We start from the raw sequence: 23,320 nt of genomic DNA, 5'->3' as shown, positions 1-23,320 counted from the left end.
CTCCAAATATATCGAGCTTTCGCTTTGGCTTGTTTGAAGTTCTTAAAGTTGTTATGTGTTGGGTATCTGCGTGATTCCTCCGGCCTTATTTTGCTGCTTTTTTGCTACGGTGCATTCATGGGTCCATCAAGGATTCAGCTTTTTCCGAACAACGCAGAAGATTATGGAATGGCCTTTTCAGCTGCAGAAATAATGCAGTTAGTAAATTTTTCATTACTTCATCAATGCTTGGGTCTGTTAAAATAAGCTCCTCCAGCCTGCCACTTTCTGTGAAAACAGGCCAGTCTGCCATTTGTAATTTCCAATGGCGTGGTTTGTTGGATATAATGGGTAGCGTTGATGTGAGGTGGATTACAGCAGGTAGATGATCCCTGCCATATGAAGTCTCCAGTATGTCCCATTTAATATCGGTAAAAATATCCAAAGAGCAAAATGCTAAATCAAGGCAGCTAAAATTATGTGAAATCGGTGAAAAATGTGCTGGCGCACCTGCATTTAAAAGACAGATGTTGTTCGTCAAAATAAAATCTTCGATAAGTTGTCCTGTTTGTTCATTCTTATTGCTGCCCCAGAGAGTGCAATGAGCATTAAAATCTCCAACTAAAACAAAAGGCTCCGGCAGCTGGCCAATTAAATTTTCCAGGTCTCGAGTTGTGAAATGGCTATGGGGAGGAATGTACAAGGACAGATGGTGACAGTCTTAAATGATAAAACAGTGACAGCTACGGCCTCATACGAAGTATTTACCTAATAAAACATTCTGTGTGGGGATGTCGCCTTGGACGACAATAGCGACACCTCCTGATAGACGGCTGGAGTGCTCACGGCCCTTTCTTATGACAGTAAAACCTTGATGAAGAAAATGTGCATGTTTGGGTCCTAGGTTCCTTTCTTGAAGGCAGAATGGTACTGGTGATAACTTATTTATAATATCTTTGATGTCACCTAGATTGTGAATTAGGCCTCTGCGATTCCAACGAATGATGAAAGCCATTTTATTGGAATTGAAACAACGATCATATCATATTGGATTGAACAATGATCAGTGCTGCTCCATCATCATCTTCGATGATGATGGAGCAGCACTGGCTGCAGACACCAAGGGGCGGTTGGAGTTTCTACAGGAGTACCAAACGTGGACCCTGTAGACTCCTGGAACTGGTGTGGCACTGCCCCCTGCAGCGTCACACTGGCATAGCTTACTTGAAGTAAGTGCCCTAGCCTTTTCCTCGCTTCATAGAATGATGTTTCCTTTACAGTTATTGCGATGATTTTCTCTTTTCCAGCAAGGGCAACTACATGAGTAAGCTGGATGATCGCCCTTGCCATTGACACATTGTACGGGAGCATTGCAGTTGTCAGATGGTTGGTCGTTGGCACTACACTTCGCGCATGTTTACTTTCCTCTACATGATTGTGATGCATGTATGAACTTCTGGTACTTGAAGCACCGCCTAGGGTTCGGTAGGTATGGTCAGACGTTGATCTTCAGGTAGCCTGCGTCGAGTGAACTTGGCACAGTACAAGAACCAAATGTGAGTACTACGTGTTTTGTGAGGATCTGTTGGTCGTTTCATCGAAGTGTTATCCTTTGTACCTTGATTACATTTTGCTCCTGGAATCCCTCAAGGAGCTCTTCGTCACTGGGGTTCAAGAAATCTTCTTCTGATATTACTCCTCTATTGGTGTTGGGCGAGCGATGTGGGGAGATTGTGACATTAATGTCCCCGACGCTTGTGAGTTCACTGATTTTTTTCGACTTGGTTTTTCTTTGTTAGTTCGAGCAGGAGGTCTCTGCTTGTCATCTTTGATGCTTTGTAGCCTGATCCGATCGTGTTTGATAGACATTTGGATACTAAGAAAGGCAATAGTTTTCTAATGTTGTGCTGCCTTTACTGTGAAGGACATGGAACTTTGGGAAGGTGTCATGATTTGGTTTTAATAGGAACTGGAATGTTGCTTTGGTGCGCCCTTGTTTTCAAGGGCGATCTTGGAGGGGGGGAAAAGCATTTGCCATGTAAACACTAGAAAATTCGGCGGCGATGGTAGCCACCCACCGCCGAGTCCAACTAGGGGATGCGACTTGATTGGGAATAATACCTGCAGACGCCAGCCATGCATCGCCGCTATAACCTAATATATATATATACCCAAGACTGGATATATTACACATGGTTAACCTTTGCCGCCAGGAAATACGGAAGTAATAAGAAGTGAAGAGACGACAGGAAAGATGGAAAAGTGGGAGAGAAAGACGAAGATTGGAGAGGACAGGAAAAGGAGACTGCCGATTTCCTCCGGGTGGGACAGTCTGAAGGTGCTGTCTATGTGAAGCCGAGGCCGAAGAGGTGTGTTGCCTCTGCTGGGGGGGCCTTAAAGGTCCAAACACCCAGCATCGGCTCAATCCCCAGGATCCCCCTTTCCCCAGACACGGCTTAAGGAAGGGCCAATCCTCGTGTGCTCAGGTATGTGGTGTCACAACACACCAAACGCCTGCTTACGCAGATGCCCCTGTGGGATCACAAAGAATGTATTGTTGCAAATGTACCTCAGATATATATATATATACTTGAAATAAAGTCTGGTGCCCTGCTAATCCGAAGAGTAGCTAGCCGGCTAAGCAGGTATTTACAGATACAATGACAACAAATAAGCTGTAGCATGACAATCTCTTTGCTTAGTGACATGCTGATAGGCGAATTCTGCAAAGAGGACAGACCTTGAAAGTGCCACAAACTCTCGAAGTCTACAAAATACCAAAGCAATCACACATCAATCACTGAAGTCTTGGCTTTTAACTACCCTAAAGAGCCAGTTTTCTTTCAACCACTGCCTTCAAGAGTGTGCGCGACTCGAAACTGGACCATCTGCTGCAGGACAACATACACCATTGCAGAGAACGATTAATTACTCGCCATAAAGATCAACTCTTATGACACGAAGCTGGCACAGACAAAGGCCTTGCAATAGCTTAAGCAACAAGAATCGGGAGAACTGAGTGGCTGAATTGTTATAGACAACTACCTGAAGCCAATGGACAATTAAGCCATGGAAAGTGTAGGAAAGTAAACTCGTCACTCATTGCCCAGCAAGGGTATTCACTCTGGCAGCCTTGATGTAGCATATGACGGAGGATTTATTGGCCAGTTGCCTGTTTTTAAGATCTTGCACTATATTATGCCTGCAGTTGAAAAGATGTTCTAAACAAGCCACTATGGTTGTGAGTGGCACTTTCCAGCACTCCCACATCTAGATTTAATCACATACACACAGATGCTTAAGAAAGTAAATGAAGAGGGGAGGGGGGGAGCATTCACCACCGTAGAGCACGGCAAGTGTCATGCAGAGGGTGTAGGCTTGGCTCCTACTGGCAGCAAGTTGACTTTTTACTGTAAAGCTGTTTATGGCTAAGGTTCAATGAAATTTTCATGTGTGTGAGCAAAGCAATGGCTCGTGCCACTGCTCGCACGCTTCTTGTCATCATCTTCCACAGCTGGCTACATTGCCGCTCATCATGCCACTGTTTGTGCCTTCATCGTCTTCCTCCACAGTTGGCCCTGATGGCACTTATCATGCTAGCGTTCCCATAGTGCCCCTCCCTCTGCAAAGGTGGCGAGGGCACTGGCCCACTGCCAGTCAGTGCGGTGATTTTGGTCTCAAATTCTTTGCCTCAATATATTGCGAAATGAAAACACAAATGTATATAATGAATGTACAACACGAATGAATGTGAATGCATAAAAGTAAATGTGTGTGCGTAGCTTTCGTCACAACGATCACCGATCAAGACAATAAATGTGTTTGTACATTTCTTCAAAATTCTGTGTCACCTCTTTAGTGTGCTACCCAGCTTCGCTGGTCATCCACCTTCACAGAATGGAATGGTTCATGATTTTTCCCCCCTTTTATTACGAATACTAAGACTATTGCAAATGTATCTCAGATTAATTATTTCCACATTTCTATTCAGAAAAAGAAAAGCACAGTTAAGATATTTATGCTTCGCGTGGCTTCACTGTCTGTTGGTTTCATATGATTGCAACAGTTAGGTGACATTGAACTTGTCATGTGAAGGACCCCTAGAATGCTGCAAGATTCACATACTGAATACCAATCCATTTAGGAACTCAAACGAGCAGCTGCTATGAAATTTTAGCATGCAGAACTTCGCATTTGCCATTTTACAGCTACACGTAGACTCTTGGGGTGGTAGCAAGAAATTTGGCAAGGCCTTCTACTCTTGTCACCTTCACTACCTCTAACACAAGTTCAGACTGCAGCTAAACTGCCTGTCCTCAGCCTACAACTGAAAGTCCAAAGTGTAGCCTCATTGCTGTTCTTGGCTGCCACAGTGCAACTGTTATGCTTCATCTCGTCCATACAAGGGAAGCTGCTGGAGAGAGAGGGAGAGAGCACTCACTGTGGCTTTCGAACGAAAGGCTCGCTGTGCAGCAGCTCCTGTTTGTGCAAAAGCCAGTCAAGGACCAGCTTTACCACAGGCACACTGCAGCAGTCACGCATGTCTCGAGGGTCCTGGAGCGCATGCATGGGCAGCAGGAAAGCATGCAACATGCTTGCTGCAAAATATAAGAATACACACTCCAGTTAGGAATGACACTTGGAGCAAAAAAAAAAGCAATGTTAGAGGGACAAGAAGATGCAAAAATAGGCTAGTAAGCACTTTATAACAACACAGCGGCTGTCTATATTTTTTTTTCGTAACGTTAACTGCAAGTGTAAGCGGAAAAAAAAAAACTTGCAATACAAGGAACATCTTCCTTTAAAGGGACACTAAAGGCAAATACTAAGTCGACGTGGACTGTTTAAATACCTTTCCAGAAACCTCGCAAGGCTTGTTTTGTGCCAAGAAAAGACTCAGTTTACGAGAAAATTGTATCTGAAGGGTCCGAATACCTTTTTCCAAATTCACATCTCCTGCTACCCAACCGGGGGAGTGGTGACATTGCATACGCCATCACTGCCCTTTGCTGCCATCGGTGAGTAAAACGGCGCCCAACAGACGGCAGCACCGAGCCAAGACAGTGCGGCAGATTCGGCGCTGCAGCTGCTATTTGGTCAAGTGGCATAGACCGTTCTGGCATCCCACGACATCACATGGAAGTTGAATTGTCTGCTACTTGAGGTTTGTGCGAGTTTCGTGAGCCAGAAAAACCAGTGCAGCACTACGCGATCATGGAAGTAATGAAACGTGAAATCGTGGGCGGCGCAGAGTCGAGTGAAAACGACACCTTTCGATCACCCGCGTCATTGTCAACGGTAATTTCAATGAGTTCTTTCTTCTAAACATGAAATGAAACTGGACAAGTGGCATTTTATTTCATCTCATAATACAATACGAAGATGTTTTTTGCACCAAGTTGTAGAGTACTAGTGACAGAATTTAAACTGAGGAGTGCTTTCGTTATCGGGCAAGTGCTTGAATGTCCCGGGGGAGTCTCATCATGTCCCTGCATTTACCTCAATTTCTCAATTATTAGGGCTCTGTTCGCGATAATATTGACGCCTTAGAGATTCTCTATCACTAATTTATCACTTTAGCTTGACTTAGCATTTGCCTTTAGTGTCCCTTTAAATGCCGCAACCATTCATAATGACACAACTGCATGACAGCCTATGCTTATGCCACTGCAACGACATCTTTTAGATGTGGTCAAATTCTTGCTGTCTTGCTGTGATGAAGCTACTGCTATCAAAACTAAATATGTATAAATAAATGTCTGCAGAGGAAATATGGATGCTGAAAATACTACATATGTTAATTCCGTGACTGAATTTTCTAAACAATCAATGTAGCAACCTGGGAACTATCCTTAGCAAACTAAATCATCAGCACATGACATTAATGAAATGGACTTATTACAGTGAAATGGCAGATTTCAAAAAAATTGTGCTTAATCCTCAAGCACTTTGCATTCATTACCAGTGCCATCACTTGTATGTCGGAAGAAAAAAGAGAAAAGAAGGTTGAATGAACAAAACTATTACTTCTATAGCAAGAAGAAAAAAAAAAGAATATAGTGGCAGCACATTCCAACCATAGAGAAAGGTTGGTCGGTAGGTTGGTCAATATTTATTCTACCGAACATTATCAGAGTAAAAGTGGGTGGTGAAAAAGCTGCAAATAATGCAGCTTAAAATATCACCATTCACCGAATTTATGAAGGGGTGGTGTTGAAGCGCGAGGCAGAACATCCTGCCTCTTAATGGGACATGTGGATGCAGTAATTTCGCTGCATTTAATGCTTTTAGCAAGAACTGGTGGATGTTTACTTGTTTTACAAAAATAGGCAATTTTGTGACATGCTGTAAAGATCTCAAAATGCAGCAATTATTGATAGGAAAAGAAAAGCAGCACGTCACATTCAGGCGGGCCTCAGGTCACACAACATGAGAAAATAGCTAAACAATGAAGCAAACAAGATCTGCTGTTTCACTCCATGTGTTCTGTATTTCTCCTTGGCAGTCTTGTCTGTTTCACATGCTGCGAGTGAAATCCCTGCCACTGGTAAAGTTGTATGATCGATTGCCTCGTGGTGCCTATATGAAACTCTGTTCGCAAGAATTTTGATATCACATCAATGTGAAACACTGTGTTTATGTAATGTTCACTTTCTCTAGGTGCTTCTCTCTAGCTGGCACTCTCTGAATTGACTAAGACTGCTTCTTGCTTATGAAGACTGGCAGAAGAGAGCTGCTCCACAGACAATCTACTTGCCTGCATTTAGGCCTAAAGTTGTGACAAACAACTGAAAACTCCTCTCAACTGTGGCAGAAATGCGATGCCCAAGTGCCACATAATTGTAAACAAATGAAGTTCTCTTGAAGCCTACTGCCTACAGAGTTTTCTGTCTGGACTCCCTCTCTACTGAGAGGGAGTGGCAGGCAGCAACGGTCAAATTACTGCACCACTTTAAGCTGATGAACTTGTGCAGCACACAAACTGCAGGGTTTGCCTCTGCGCATGATGTATGATGCAATGCACACTCAGTGGCCACATACCAGTGCACCATTCACTACGACTGGATCTCACGCTGGAATTGGGCATAATCAAGCGGTGGGTAGGCTAACAAGAGATCAGCAGTAAGCAGAACCAGTGGAAAGCAAAACCAACACACACTGTGGTGCAAGCCCAGTGTTTCTACGATGGAAGTGCCACCTGACAGAAGCTAGAATAAGCTGTCATATCTTTCCAGTGGCAAAGCTGACCACTGCCCTCTACCCATTTTTCGTAAAGGTGCGGTTCCTTTTTATCAGTGTTGGTAACATTTTTATTTTGACAAAGTTGCCACATCATGGCCCAAAACATTTTATGTTTAGTGAAAGTCGGCAAGTGATTTGAATTAAGGGGTTTTATGCGCCAGAACCACGATCTGATTAGGAGGCACGCCGTAGTGGGCGACTTCGGATTAATTTTGACGAGGTTCTTTAATGTGCACCTAAATCTACATGGTCGCCCCCATCGAAATGCAGCCGCCGTGGCTGGGATGTGATCCCATGATCTTGTGCTTAGCAGCGCAACACCATAGCCACTAAGCAACCATGGCGGGTATCGCTAAGTGATGATGATGATGACTTGCTTGGAATTTACTCTTTTATGTTTTAATTGCTCCCCTAGACAATGGCGAGTCAATGGTCAACAGTGGCGAGTCAATGGTTGGAATGTAAAACGGGAAAAGGACCTCTAATTTTCTAAAACAGTATCAGATCTCAATATAGTGGTTTGCCCAGAAAAGCTGCTTTGATGCACCGAGATAGCTCACTAATAAGCTCTTCAGTATGCCTTTAGAAGCAGCGACAACTGGAGGCACATACATATCACTTGGGACAAAATGGGGATGAGGCATTTAACTTAGCAAAAGTGCCTTGAGTAATTTTACGAAGGCACTTACTGACTATTACCATCCCAGAAATGTCACTGAAAAAGTTGCTAAGACTCCAAAAAGGCAAAGTTGTCCTTAAGGTGACTAAAAACTCCTTAGATTTAATGACTTTCTCGCTAAGCGACCAACACTACTTTTGATGAACACAGGGGATGCACACACCGACTAGGTCGAGCAGAAGGTGTTGGGCCTTCTTGTGCGGGGGGGCGACAGTGCTCGAGTCAGTCGTGCTCGGTGCCTGCGTTGTGCAGTGCTGCTGGCTGAACATGCAGATGGCCACCATCTGCAGCAGCTGCCACGTGTCCAGCTTCTCCACCATCACCAGCGCGGGCAGGCTGCTTGTCAGAGAGCTCAGCACACCCTCAGCTCGGCTCATTTCTGCACCAAGCAATGGTGGCCAAGTGTCTCACACACCAACTCCAGAAGAGATATCGCAATGGCAAAGCAGTGCCACATACCATATTTTCGCAATTCTAAACACCCCCTGCTATTTTCGCAAAAAATTTTTAAAGAAGTTTGCATGCGAATCTAAGCACCACCAGTTTATGTGAGAAAGAGCGCGCAGCCCAGGCTACTAACACCCTTGTTCACTCTGTCATCAAGCCGGAGCCATCAGAGTTCCCAGCTGGTGCGTCGGCGGCGGCACAATCTCTGGCTTCTTATGCGTGGCTGCCTGGATTGGCACGCAACAGCTAAGATACCCCGCCACCGCGCGCTGATCCAGGCGACCGTGTCTTGCGTTGCTGCGTTCTGACACTGCACGACAGATGGTGGCACAGAACACCAAAAACTAAGCCCCTCCCCAAAACCGGCCAAAAGCAACCTCGATAACTACATCAGCATGTTGTCACGTGGGCCTGGTATCGGCGGCGCTCAGCAAGTTTTGTGGGCATCGTGGGTGCACGCGTTGCTTTGTGAACCCACATAAGTGGTGGGTTCACTGTCTGCACCTAGGTATCTTTTCTTTTTAATGTTTGCCAAATAAAATTTTATTTCTTGCATCCGTCTCGTCGAGATATCACTGCGAAAAGAAGAAGGGGGGGGGGGGGGTGTCATTTTAGATATTTTGTATTTAAGCACTTTCCCTCACTTTAGGCATCGTGACCGTGAAACAAAGGGGGTGCTTAGAATCGAGTAAATACGGTAATTTCAGTTTGTCTTCTTTAACTATTGATTTGTGAATGGCAATTTTCAAGACCAAACCGAATATAGAATAATTTTCTAATAGTTTTCAAATACCGAACTGGTGCTTTCACCATTAAATAAACCTATCTCCACATCCTAGTACTATATTTACAACGTTAGCAAGTTTCTGTCATTACACAGAATTTTATTAAGTCTCGCTTGCTAAAAGCACAAGTGGAGTATAGGAGCAAATAAGCAGTTTATTCGCATACTAAGGAGTTATTGGCTAGTGTGAATGGTAGCGGTTTAGCTGTAAATGTTCGAGTAAAAGTATGAGAGATGGCACGAGTGTTTCGCTGCCAACGCCACCAAAGGGAGAAGGCTGTTCCTCTCTGGCTTGGAGTCGGCAAGTAGCGCAGACGTTCCACGTGTGCGCCAATCCATGCTTCTGTGAGACTGTCTCGTGAGACCATGACACCGGAACAGACGAACATGATCGTTCGAAGCGCCACCGTTCGCATGACTGTACACGCGAACGACCAGGCATTCGTGTCCAGCATGGGGCAAACATATTTGCTTGATATCCAGTTGCGATGAGTCAGACTTCCTGGATTTGTCGCATGCTTATCGGCTCGTTCTGTAGATAGCAATTTGGCTAGCAAGCATTAGTGTATGAAAGGTGCAATAAATGCCCTTGTGATCATTTGCACTAATGTGTTGTCGTTCCTTTGTCCCAAGAGCACAGGTGAGACCCCCACACTATTTAATAAGAGTACAGCATACTGCATACCTTGATTTCTGTGTACCCAAGTAACTGATCGCTTGTTACATTCTTGTTATGCAATACTAGGAGACTCCCAAGCATGTGCAGCACTGTCTTTTCTTGCGTAATATTTGTAAACACTAAACCTCGTGTTAAATTTTCTGATGTTCGATATTCGGTGTTTTCTTTCTTTATTATTCGATTCAATATTCAATTTGAAATCTACTAGTATTCAGTATTCGCACACCCCTGCTGTGTTGTTCCGGCACAAGACCACTGCAGATTAGGCATTTAAACACATTAGTACTAAGCACAGCAAGCTATGTCTAGAAATTTTTAAGCACTAACAGTGGAAAGTTCTAAGCTGGGCTATTTGGTTTACATTCAACGAGGCAAAGAGTGCAGATAACAGGATAAGCGAATCTCTTCGTATCACTTGTCCCATAGTCTATGCTGTTCACCACGACAAACAGAAGATGTTGCTGATGGGCCGTTTTGGCAAAGAGGGGATGGCGAGTTTGGTGGGCTTTTTTGCCGTCCTTTAACTTGACCCATCAGATAAATCAACCAATTCTTCTAGTACCACTAAAGTCAACTGCACAATGCATTACATACAACCGAAAGTATTGTTAACAAGAGAATTTGACAACATGAAGTGCAAGGCTATGAATATGCCGTTGAAACCACTTATGATACTGGTTTTAAGATTATATTGGATATAACAATGAGCACACAGACAGGCATGGCAAAGCAGCTCACATTTTTAATTTTATTTTCCTGGGTTTTGCACTCCTTTTCTTTTTGGCACCAACACCAAATAGCCCATGTTATTGTTATAGCCAATGATGCCACATGGGAACATTCTAGTACTAAGCAGTTTATTTAAACATAGAACACACGCAAAATTTGAAGGTGTAGCAGCTGCTCACTACAGAGTTTTAGAATAGAAGCTCCAAAGGTTTTGCAGCCACAAATAAATAGCATCAGCACCACTGCGCATGCATGAGACACAACAGGTTTTGCATTTGTGTTGGTGACACTATTTCACGGGAATACCACTTCGACCCAAACTTGACGTAGAAGTTTTGCCCCAACGGACATAGTGGTGTCCCAGGGTGTCTACCAAGTTGACATTTCCAAATTCCCCAAGTTTTCCCGGTTTTCCCTGAGCACCTTTGCAGAATTCCCTGAATGAGCCAGAACTTTGTTTTACGTCAAGACAGGCTGACACCATGTTGCCCGATGCTGTCACTCTCTAGTAAGCATGTTGAAACAAAAAAAGATGATTTAATCCAGCCTGAATAGTTAGGAGTAACATCTATTTTATTTAAAAAGATAACAGAAGGAAGGTGTTAGTAAAATGCAAGCGAAAAAACAATGGCAAAACCCATTTCAAATTGAGTCGAACATTTTCAAATACGAATGAAAAGGAGATGCATACACAAGTAAATATTTTTGAATATGAGCTATTTCCATCAACTGATAGCAAGCTCATTGGTATGAGGCCCGAACTTTGTCATAACTAAGATTCTCTATCAGCAGCTGGGAAGTCAACCTCAACTGTCCCGACATACTCTCAGCCCGTACACAACATCTCAGCGTTGGGTTTCCCTGCTTTAAAGAGTTTATTTTTGTTAGAATGAGGGGCACCTGCATCTCGGCATCAGCCAACACTTTGTTTTTTGAGCTCAAGCTCCTTCAAAGATGCGGCGCCATGCTTCCTTTCCCGATAATTCCTCAGTGCGTCGGTTGTTTCTGTTCTCATCCTCCTTCTGCCACGTGTTCACCCCATGGACCATTTGAAGCATCCTCTTGGCCAGTTGTACAGTCAACGTCCGATTTTTCAAACTCCCTACGGGCCGCAATAACATCCGAAAAATCGAGCAGTCCGAAAAAAATGAATGCATGTCTTTAACTGCCCTTAAAGGCTAAAATTGCCACAGGCACGTCCGAAAAAGCTCTTAAGGCCTGCCAGTACACTTAAGCATATCGGTGCTCGTACTGCGACAGGAGATAGGGGTGCACGGGTGTATAGTAATTAAGGAATAAGTACATACTGTATCCTGTGACAATTGCCCCGTCCCACGCTTGTTATGCTTCACGGCATAACACTGCTGTATTGAGGCGAAGCTAACGTTCAAAGACTGACTTTACGCAGCGCGCTGTGCTCTGCGAGCTTGGAATCCAGTCGCGAGGATTACAAAGGCGGAGTCGGTGCCATTGCTGACAGTGGCGTATTCTTTCAATGAAAAACATGGCACCGCATGGCAAGAAGCTTAATAGCGAACGTAGAAGCAGCTAGGCCTAACATTGCCGCCGTGGTGGCTACAGCTACCAGCGGATCTGCGTGTGAAAGTGCTGGTTCAAGGCGGCGAGGTAATCAAAATGGCGGCGGTGGTGGCTTTGATTAATGCCATTTCAGACCGGTAGTCAGGGCATTATACATTGACTACATGAAATACGTGGTGGTGCAGCAAAGCCATGCGAATTATCGGGCATGTCCGAAAAATCGGGCGTCCGTAAAATCAGTCGTTAGCTACTCTGGCAATACCTCTTGCTGATGACTCGGCGTCAATGACGATTCGTTGCGATTCCTCTGTTACTAGAGCCAGCATTAACACGACTTTCGTTCTCTTTCAATAAAGTTAGAGCTAATTTTCCCTGACAGAAGCAGCACAAGTTCCCCGAGTTTTCCCCGAGTTTTTCAAGACTATTCAAATTCCCTGAGAATTCCCGGTTTTCTCGGTTGGTAGACACCCTGTGTCCATAAAAGCGACAGCTCTCGCCTTGTACTACATTCAACCCCAGTGCAACTTAAAGCCATCAAGAGCAATAAATGATGTCGTAGGCTTTCGCTTTCACTCATTTCACGTAAAAAAACAAGGTCTAAGTGAGAAATCATTGTTATTTTTAAGATTGGTAGCCGAGCTTGAAGGCTGCTGGGCCTAACACAAATGCAATTGCTAGAGAGAGGCCTGTCTCGTTGCTAGGTTGGCCGATATTGAATTCAGAGCTTAACAGGATAATTTATTATAAACACAGTATATTAGTACTCAGACTTGTTATTATTGATAACTAGTTGCTCTTGCGTGACGCTTTTTACGGCCACAAGGATAGGGGCGGCCCCTACTCGAAAACTACCATATATACCAGCGTAATGAATGCACTTTTTTTTTTCCAAATATAACGAAGCAAAGTTGAGGGTGCATTCATTATCCAGGGTAGACTTCACAAAGACATTTCCAAAACAGCAAAAATTGAAAAGTAAGATGGTAATGATTTGGAACATGCATAAGATAACTTATCTTTGCAGTAAAAATACATGTATACCATTTGCAAACCATCACTTCACTCTGCATTGAAACCACCAGACCTGCCGTTCAGGTCACTGGCATCTTTATCCACATCGTGGTTCTACCATAGAATAAAAATATCTTGACTCTCCCGTAATCAAGAGCAGATATAAGCATGAAATGGCTACTGGCAAAGCAGATTGGTTGGAGATGATACTAGCCACAATCTTAAAACGAGTGTAGTGCACGTTTGCAACAGCACAGCCCACCACACCACACTGCACCATGCCATACTGTGCACTGGTCCATATGGACGCAATAGTTTCCTGTCAAAGATAGAACCTCATTGCAAGTCTCATCTGGTCAAACAGCCATTCGTGACGTACCGGATGCTACTGGCCACCTTCCTGTCTTTTTGTCTATGTCTGCCTCTCGGTTTTTTCTACTCTCAAGTTTGCTGGCATTCTCCTAGTATAACCATGTACCAACTAGCCCAAAAAGCCACTCTCATAGTTTTGGTACCTGTGCACGTGACCGCACGAGCCTGGGAACAAGCAGACGAAGTGGAAATACATCTCTCTTGCTTTGGTGCGAAGTAAAAAACAAAACAAAACAAAAAAGCAGACATTTTGTTTGTATTTTATTATTTCTCTAAACTTCAATTCAAGCAACAGATCGCACAGATAACAAATGTTGTCTTGAATAATTCTCGAAGTCACGTGTCACCACGAGTGACGTCACACTGCAGACACGATTATGTAGGCGCAGGAGCCCGACTACGTCACCGTCCATCTCGTCACCGAAGAGGGAAACAGCGTTCGAATTGAAATTTCAGGCCTTTCCGCGGCGCGTAGCAATGCAATTCTTTGCAAGCACGATTGTTGGCGCGCATTGTATGCTCTGCGCTTGTCAGCTTGAAATGGCCAGACCTGGTGAGGGGCCCTTTAACGCCATACTCATCTACCGTTCGTTTGATCAGTTCTGAACATGTAGTACAGTGCTCTTTCAAACTCATCTAAGGTGGTGAACAATTGTGCCCTTGGATGTGAATCAAGGTTTCTCAGCAGACATTGATAAAAACAAGGTGCATCATGCACACCAAGGTAACAGCTCAGAGATTTGCACATCTACATGAATAAGCAAGATACAATCGCACATGTATTACCTGTGTGAAGATAGATGTGTGCATGAAACTGAAGAAATGCTGTAGTGTACTCATACGGTGTCATTTTTGTCTTCCCAATGGATGCAGCACTGTAAAATAAAGTACAAGGTTTAGACAGGACATACTCATGCAGAACGGAGCTATGCCTAAGCAAGCACTATAAACTTGCAGATGTTACTACAGAACAGCTAATTTCTAAGCCAGCACTATCAACTTGCACATGTTACCACAGAACAGCCGGCTGTTTCTCTAGCTGATGTGTTACTGAAGTCATCTTAAAGACCCCCAATGCATGTCAAAAAGAAGAAAAAGACCAACAGAAGCAAAGCTGATGTGTGTGGATGATTAGAGAGACAGGTAAAACAATGCCAAATAACAATGGAAAGGCATATGTCCACAAGTATCGACCCCACACTGTGCTTGTGTGTGCACGTCCTGCTATCCCTAGTCTGGCACTGTTGCTCTTGTCTATGATAGGTGTCCAAAAGTCAACCAGCCCAAGTCACGGCTTTGTTTATGTATGTTGTAACCAGCAGTCTAAAATGTAAATGTAGCCTATGGCTGCAGACACATGGACAAAGCACCCCCCCCCCCCTTATTTTTTTAACATAAAAGATTATGCAGTTCCCATGCACAGTGAAAATCCATGTAAGTGAATATTTTGCATCCACTTTGATACTGCAGCGAACTGGGCATCAGTGCGTCATTCCACCCCCAGTATGCTTGTGGTGTCTCCATAACAGCACTGCTGGCATGATGACATTATCGCTACTGCCAACCATATTGTGTGTTACTTTCCTTCTCCCCCTCTTTCTTGCCCTCAGCAGCTGCCCCATCTCCCACTTCTCACTGAGCGCCAAACTCCTCACCATACCTAGTCCAACAGCCACTACCGACCGCAGTATTTAAACCCCATGATACACCAAAAAGAACGGTTTGCTTTAAAGGTGATCTCCACAGTAACCCCATTAATGCAGAAAAGTAACCTTCGCAGTAACCCAGCGCAACCACAGGGTCAAAACCCACGCGACACAAAGAAAGCTTTGGTTTAAAAGTGCTCCCTCACCTGTCGGACACCATCTTCGAGTAAAGCTTGGAAAGGTTGGTAGCAGCTGCTGGGAACGGGTGCAGCAGTGCCAGACTGCGCACGTGAAAAAACACTGCAGAGAGTTTCTCCCCACTAGCTGCTTCCAGAAGGGCAAGCTGGTTGTAAGGGTGCCCTGGAGAGACAAGGCAGGGCCCATTAGCCAAAGAAAAAGAAAAAGCACACCAGTGCATACACAGCCAGCCTGGCATGAAACATGCTAGGACAAAGTGAAATGTACATGCACAGTATAGCATCATGAAAAAAGAGTGCTGACTGCAGGTGCTGAATGGAGCAAAGCGCGAAAGCACATCAGTTGCTCACATAGCCAGTGGTGAGAACACAACAGTGTGTGTCCTCTGGCTCACATAACTTGTTCAAGTTTCATTCTGACCAAATAAGACCTGATAAGTAACATCACACTGCACTGTTTGAGCACTATCACAGAATAAGACCTTGTAAAATTTAAGAGAATAGTAATGGACTGGTACAATGTAAGGGCTCATTTTGCTTCTTTCTCATTATCCACCCCTCACAACCATACAGTCCTGGCAATATTGTAGGCAGAGCACAGCTCAGACCACTGATTAGTCAAAAATAAATTGAATTACAAATTAATCATTACATATCTGGCCACTGTTTATAATTATAAAGGCTTACTTGGGTAGAAAACGGACAAAAGCAACCTAGGCAACTTAAACAGCATGAAGTAAGCCAAAAAGCTACATTTGGGAGTGACAATAGAGTCTTAGTATACTGCAAGTGCTTTGAATCTATCATGTCGTCATCCTGCATTGATTGGTGCATTTGTTCCGTAAGGTAGCCTTTATTTGCTTTAGATTTGCGTCATAACGCTCCAGGCATAATGACAACTGGGAGCTGTTTCTGAGATTCATTTTCATCGTAGGCACTTTACATTGTCTTAGCTGGATGTGGTCTCCGAGATTTGGGGGCATGCATGGAAAGCCACACATGCTGCCAGGTCTCAGAGGCCATAGATTACAAATGTTAGCTTGTACTAAAGATGGTGCCACAACGTAAATTTTATAACCATCATCACCAATGGCATAAAAGCAAGGTGCAGTTACTGTCACTGTGGTCAGTGCAGTGCGGATAATACGGATACAGCATTGGATTTGGCTGACGTTTAGTGTGCATTTGGCTCACTTATAATGAGCCAAATTTTTAGCAACATCAAAGGAATGTCGAACGCATGCTGTGTCAGCGCCTTCTAATGGCGAGAAACAGCGAGATTGGCAATATTACGCACAAACATGTGAAGTGCTCCTCAGTAGAATCGTCATCTGCTGCGCACTTTCCTTTAGAAGTGTGCATGTCCTGTTTTTGTGACAGTGTTAGAAATTTGGCTGATATTGCTTTGCAAACTTTTACATCTAGGTGGCATAACAACTGTTTGCGTTAGTATTTTGCTTAGTTCTGCTAATCTAAAAGACTAGTTTGCACTGTGCTCTGCAGAGTACATTAGTACAGTCGAACCCACTTATAACGATACCGGTTTTCCCAATATATCTGTTATAACAATGGGAAGCTGCTGCACCGTCAACTTTTGTATGTTTTCCATGGTGAAATAATTCGCTTACTACAATGCCCCGATGCCACATTATCGGTTAGAACGATGAAGTCTGGCTGATGGGTGTCTGAGCCGAAAGGTGGTGAAATGCGAAATACTTGAAAACAAAGAAAAGAAAATGAGGAAGTCCAGCCTCTGCACGATGGGGCACTGCTCCAACAGCCGCCGCGCGCTCACTTTCCAGCCATCTCCGCACGTCTATCTCCCATTGCCCTTCCACCCCTCCAATCACGGATGGGCTGCGCCCATAGCTCTACGCCGCCCCACCCTCCGAAACAGGAATGGACTGTGCCAACTGCACTGCTTGTAGATTGCTTGCATGTTGCTTGCTGGCTCCTCATTCAGCGCATTTCTGCAAGCAGCTTAACCACTCGCGTTTGTCTTTGTTGGTTGCGTCGAAATCGTTCCCGGCCACGCTGTTTCTCAGCCTTGTTTGATTTTCCACCGAAACAGAAGATGGCTGATCCGCCTGCTGATCATCAGCAATGCACGACGTTGCCGATGAAAAGAAAGCACACGGCTATAGATTTTGAAACTAAGTGCTTCTAACTGATGAGGCGATCGTCGCGAATGTGTTTGCATCAGATAGCGACGGTGACGACGGCAGCAATGACACGGTAGGGTAGGCTGCCTCAACGCTGTCCTCACAGGAGGGCCTGCAGATGGATTCACGCCCGTCCAGGGCTTCGTTTTCGCGAGCAACCTTCCGCTGCACTACGTGGAGCACCTGGATGCCTTGAATGTACGCAAGCTTCGCGTAAAGCATGCAAGGCTGATGGATATAGGGTTTTCTCGTTCAAGCCAGTGAGAAGTATGTGACGTATGTCACATATTTAGAAGTATGCGAGATGCTTGTGGCTATCTCTCCTCAGCGTTTCTTTTGGATTTCTCAAGCTGACAGGCTGCCGTGGCAGCCTTTTCACAATTTTTTTAAAGGGCCCCTTTTGGGGCCACCAAGGCGATGCCTAGGCGGTGCTCGCATATTGCTTTCCACCCGTGACCCCTCTTTGCAGTTGTTATAGCAGTGCAATTCTTTGAAGCTGAGGAAGGTGGTGGGGAGGGGCACTGGCCTTTCTGCCATTATAGTTTTCTCAAAACAGCTCTGCCATCGCCCTATTTTGATTTTTTTCATGCAACCAGTTATAACAATTACCAGTAATAGCAATGGAATTTTTGTGGCACGTTAATATTGTTATAAGAGGGTTCGACTGTATTAGTATTGTGTCACTTGCAAATGTTAACGCAAGCATTTTACACTACTGCACTAAACATCTTCATTAAACCCTTTAAAGACCAGGCATATGTGCAGAAAAATTTTTATTTTTCATCTAAATGCACAGAATACCAGAATAACCTCAATCAACGAAAATAAAAATAAAAATTGCAGAACCTTTTTTAGCAATAGCAGGCAGAAAACTGGAAGCAGGCTTCACCCCGAGTCACTTCTGGCTTCATTTGGAACTTGTACAGACAGTTCTCGTCATATGTGAACCGTAGGTGTACATTGCATTTGCTCTATATTACATGTGTGATACCATAGGAGCTGGAGATCTGTCCCCTCTGACTGTGCTTCCCAAAAAAAGCGAGTCGCATGTTAAACCTCTTCCTTGTGCTCTGTTCCTGCTCTTAACCAACAAATGATGCTTTCTGCCTAAGATACAGTATTGGCCGAAGACATTTAGCCAGAAACTTTGTACCCAATACTTAAACTTAGCAAGAAAAAAAGTTTTTTTCTGGTTTGTTGCCGGTACGCAGCCCCTGTCTATAAGGGTTAATTACTGGCAGACACTAAAATGTGTAAAATCAGATGCTGCTGTTATATACCATAGGAGCTGGAGATCTGTCCCCTCTGATTGTGCTTCCCAAAAAAAGCGAGTCGCGTGTTAAACCTCTTCCTTGTGCTCTGTTCCTGCTCTCGACCAACAAATGATGCTTTCTGCCTAAGATACAGTATTGGCCGAAGACATTTAGCCAGAAACTTTGTACCCAATACTGAAACATAGCAAGAAAAAAGTTTTTTTCTGGTTTGTTGATGGTACGCAGCCCCTGTCTATAAGGGTTAATTACTGGCAGACACTAAAATGTGTAAAATCAGATGTTGTTGTTATATTCATCTACTACAGCTGAGCCCGCTTACAACGAACCTGAGCGTTAGGCAGCATCAGTTCGTTATGCCCCGAAGTTCGCAGTAAGTGGACGACAGCTTAAAAAGAAAAAAAAAAGTGGCTAGTGAAAACACAAAACTTATTTCTTTGCTAAGAAGTTCGTGATGCTCATCTGTTTCTGCAGTGCAGATCCGATGAGGGCGGTCTCCAGTTTATTTAAAGCAGAAGCATGCTCTTCGCCGACGCCATTGGTATAGACACGTTGCCTGAGGCTCTCTATGTAGCCCATTGCTACAGGCACACTTATGGGCGCTGGCTCCAAAGTTTCATTCTCATCCGATTTCTCCGCATCGCTTTCTGCCCGCACTTCGCAAGCGATGCCGTCCATACACGGTTCCGTCATATCAGCGTCTTGATCAGCAGAAATAAAGTCATCCCAACCAGTGCCGTAGCCCTCATGTCGGAGTTGACGACGCGCTGCCACAAATCGCTGCCAGACCGATCATCTTCGGAAACATCAAGCTTGGCATCAGGCATTGCGTCACTGAAGCTGGCCTTGCGGAAACAGTTCCCCAAGGATTTAGAAATTCTCACATCCACTGAGGCCGCTTTCACCATTTCAACAGCTGAATAAAGTGAAACTTGAAGCAGCAAGTTGGCGATCGGGCAGTCAACAGCGATGAGCAAGCGCTCTACAATGCGGCGCCTATACGATGCCTTAAATGCACATACAGTAAACTCTCAGTTGTACAAACGTCGGTTTATCGAATATTTCAGAATAACGAACTTTTTAAAAATCCCCGGAAGTTTTCTTATAGATTCTATGCAAAAATGTTTAACTTAAACGAATTTCGGAACAGTCAATATTTCAGTTTAACGAACTCGCTCAGAGGACCAAGGCTTGCACTGCACTGCGCTGCAGGTGCAACCGATGCCTGCCCTCATCAAACCACCACTCCAGCGGCAATGTAACGTCGCTGGCGCTACAGCGCCCCTGAGCGGCACGAGGCAACGAACGGCAACGAGGCATGGTCTCCGAGATCGCCCGCACAAAACAAGCAAGTATGTAATCTCGGAGGCCATGAACCAAGTAACATCGCTGGCGCTTACAAAGCCGCTAGAGCAAAGCGGCGATCTGTCACACCACAAACCATGTGGTGTGTGTTTTTTCCCGACTGGCTAGTCGTGGCATGGTCGTCGTCTCTTTCTTTCCAGTCTCGTCGGTTCCAAGTGTGCACACAAACGATCTACGTGGTGTGTTTTTCATTGATATGTACAAATTCCATTTCACACATTTCTAACACTATGGATGCCATGTCTTTTGCTCCATGAATTGCACTTCAAACTCTTGACTCTGTATGCCATGTCTTATGTTGGTCTAGTGAATATTCAGTTTAGTGAACTTTCAGTTAAGTAAACTATTTCCGTCGGTCCCTTGAAGTTCACTCAAGTGAGAGTTCACTGTATTATGTGCAAGTCAAGCGGCTGCCCTTTCGAAGTGGTATTGAGCAACTGGAGAGCGAAGTTCACACATTGTATGCTGAGCAGTTGTTGAGCACGAGCAGCACCCGCCTTCCTTGCCTCCACATGTCACGGTCAAACTCACCCTGCCCCTCTGCGAATAAATTTCGCGTCATCCGCACCTTAGTATTATGCCTGTAGCGCACAGGTACACAGCTTCGAAAGCAACACAGCTTCTTGATTTCCCGATTATAAAGGGCACGCGCCAGTCACTGCCATTCATATTAGTGCACAGAAGTACTGTAACACGCACTTTACTGTTCTTGCCGCCAGCACGAGTCACCTTTTATGGGTGCGTCTTATTCGGCAGCATTTGATAAAATAATGCAGGTTCGTCTGTGTTATACACGTCCTGCTCCGTTAGCTTGCAGTAATGGCTTGGTCGCTCACTGAAGCTGCCTCGCCGACAATCGATTTAAAAACAATCCCATGCCACACTTTGAATCCATGTAGCCAGCCATTGCCTGGGCAGAAGTTGGGAAAATCTAGCAGGAACGCAATGTTTTTGGCTTTGCTCAGCATCATTGGTCTACTTATCAGCATATTGCGAGCCCGTGCGTCGACGAACCACTTAAAAGCAGTGCGTCCTCTACATCCGCATAGGTGGCCTTCCGCAGGCGCTTTCTGTTCTTCGAGTCAGCGTAAGAACCGGCAATCTTTTCTTTGCTCTTTAGAATCGTCGAGATGGTTGATTTAGACATGTACTTCTTCACCAACTCGCAGTATTTAGCACCTTGAGACATTTCCTTCGAAAATTGCTTGCTTCGTTGCCATGTTCAGCACTTTTCGTTTCGTGACCACTACAGGCACGGCGTTCCTGTCCACCATCCTGAATTACAACTCCGGCCTGACTAGAACAAAGCACGGAAGTGAGGAAGCATGGAGACTAGCGTGGAGAGGCCTGCTTCATAGTAACAGCCAGAAAACAACACTTCTGAACTTTAGCCAGCGCTGTAGCGCGTGCGCCGAGACAGTGATGGATTTGCAAGAAAGAGTGAGGAGAGGGGAGCGGAGTTGCGAGGATGGGCGGGAGGGCGATCTTGAAAACCACATGCCGACACTCGTGGGCAGCGCGTGATGACGGGGAGAGGGGTACGAAACAGATAGTTTGCCTCGGAGGAGGCTTGGGAAAACAAGACAGTGCGCGCAAAGGGGTCGAAGGTCGTTGTTATTTCGCATCGTGGCGGTGGGTTTACGCTGTCCGCTCGCTGTAACCGATCGGCAGGGCTTAAAAACATTGTTATACGTGGAATTTTATGCCATTGAAATAATGTATATTTTGATGGTCGCACAGCTCTCGTTTGTTTCAAGCAAAAGCTCGTCTTAAGTTATGTGTGGGCTCAACTGTACTACTGCTGCTCTACTAAATCAGCTGCTGCTGTTTTAATAGAAAAAACTAAATGCTAAGCAGTAAACTTCCCCCTACACACAATCATATATCATTAGCACAGAATGAAATGTGGGTTGAAAAACAAAACAATGTTTAGAAGGGTCCAAGTTTTTTTTTTTTTTTTTAAAGTTGTCAAGGTATCAATATAAAATTTGAAATACCTAGAGAAAAGCATAGGTCAAGCATGTGCACTCTCTGTATACCAACTTAACCCTTTCGCTGTCACGGACGCATCGGTACATCATCGCGCTTCCCCCCCCACAGTGTCACTGACGTACCGGTACATTCTCTATCGTGCGTTCAAAATTTCGAGCCTGAGCACAAAGCTGGTGCTCCTGGACTGGCCACGCCATCTCTTGACTCTTTCTACAAGTTCGTATTTTAGCCCCGACCTGTGTTAGTACATGTATTGAAGAGTACGGTGCGACTGCCACTCCCCGCTCTCTCTTTGCCGAGTAGCACGGTGGCTCCGCGTTCGCTGGATCATGCGTCGCGCGCGTGTAGTTATGGGTTCAAGGGTTCTGCCATCTCCGCTGGTTTGAAGGTTTTTATTTTTCTTCTGTTGGTGTGCCTGCTATGGCGCGTCAAGTTCAGGCGCACGCCGTTGCCTCTTCGAAAAGAGTGACTCGATTGCTGCTTTCGCTCTCTCGCCGCACCCTCACTTCCAACTTGCAGCAGCAAAAGTAAAGCCCTTCGAACTTTGTTTTAGCCTTTTTCCATCTCCCTCTGTCTTCTTGATCACACAACGTCCCATTTCTCTCTGTTGTGTGGGCAACTGAAAGTGCATCCTCCCTGCGCGCGGTTACTTTCGGATGGCTGAGCGGCGCGAGACCTTCGTCTGCTCATTGGAGCGGTGGCTGTTCCGATTCAGAATACGAGCCGAGCTCGGATTCGGACTCGGACAGCGTTATGCGACCGACGAAAAGATGAGTTCCACATCGTCGGATTCGGATGTTGAACGGATGTTATAGTCAGGCTGATGACGATGATGTTTACTAACAACAGCTGCAGAACACTGAAATGTGCATATTGCATTGACTATGTTATTTGTAAACGACTGATAATCAAAAACAAATTGCGATGTTCATTCCCTGTTATGCTCGTTCCCTGAAACCAAGCCGACACTGGGGGTGCGTCACGGCCAGAAAGGTCCAACAGCAAAAGGGTTGACTAAGGAATGCACGAAGTAGGATGCACACCATTTCGTGGTCCCATGTCAACAGCATGGCGGTAGAAGTTTTCAGCCTGCAGTGATTGACCCCGATAGCGTGCTGCAAAAGATAAAGAATGCACACTTTCATTGCACCAAACGCTAGATGAAACACAAGTGGCCATTTACTGCTTAGCTTAGGACACAGGAACATAAATTGAATTACTGCACA

At 44.9% G+C, this 23,320-nt stretch overlaps 1 protein-coding gene across 4 annotated transcripts in view; it reads right to left on the bottom strand.

Moving 5' to 3' along the window:
* LOC135918210 (nonsense-mediated mRNA decay factor SMG7-like) overlaps nt 1-23,320 on the bottom strand; it is a 140,890-nt gene that overhangs the window by 97,516 nt on the left and 20,054 nt on the right. For all 4 annotated transcript variants that reach the window (XM_065451900.1, XM_065451903.1, XM_065451901.1 and 1 more), the window contains exons 7-11: nt 23,138-23,209; nt 15,314-15,467; nt 14,248-14,336; nt 8,064-8,279; nt 4,421-4,577 (exon numbers count right to left, since the gene is read on the bottom strand). In XM_065451900.1, the coding sequence (XP_065307972.1) occupies nt 4,421-4,577; nt 8,064-8,279; nt 14,248-14,336; nt 15,314-15,467; nt 23,138-23,209 (688 nt within the window). The remainder of the gene's footprint in view (nt 1-4,420; nt 4,578-8,063; nt 8,280-14,247; nt 14,337-15,313; nt 15,468-23,137; nt 23,210-23,320) is intronic.

This window comes from Dermacentor albipictus, chromosome 1 (assembly GCF_038994185.2).
Source record: "Dermacentor albipictus isolate Rhodes 1998 colony chromosome 1, USDA_Dalb.pri_finalv2, whole genome shotgun sequence".
NCBI classification, from domain to species: Eukaryota; Metazoa; Arthropoda; class Arachnida; order Ixodida; family Ixodidae; genus Dermacentor; species Dermacentor albipictus.
The sequence above is the reverse complement of the archived record's forward strand: the minus strand, read 5'-3'. Positions and strand labels throughout refer to the sequence as shown.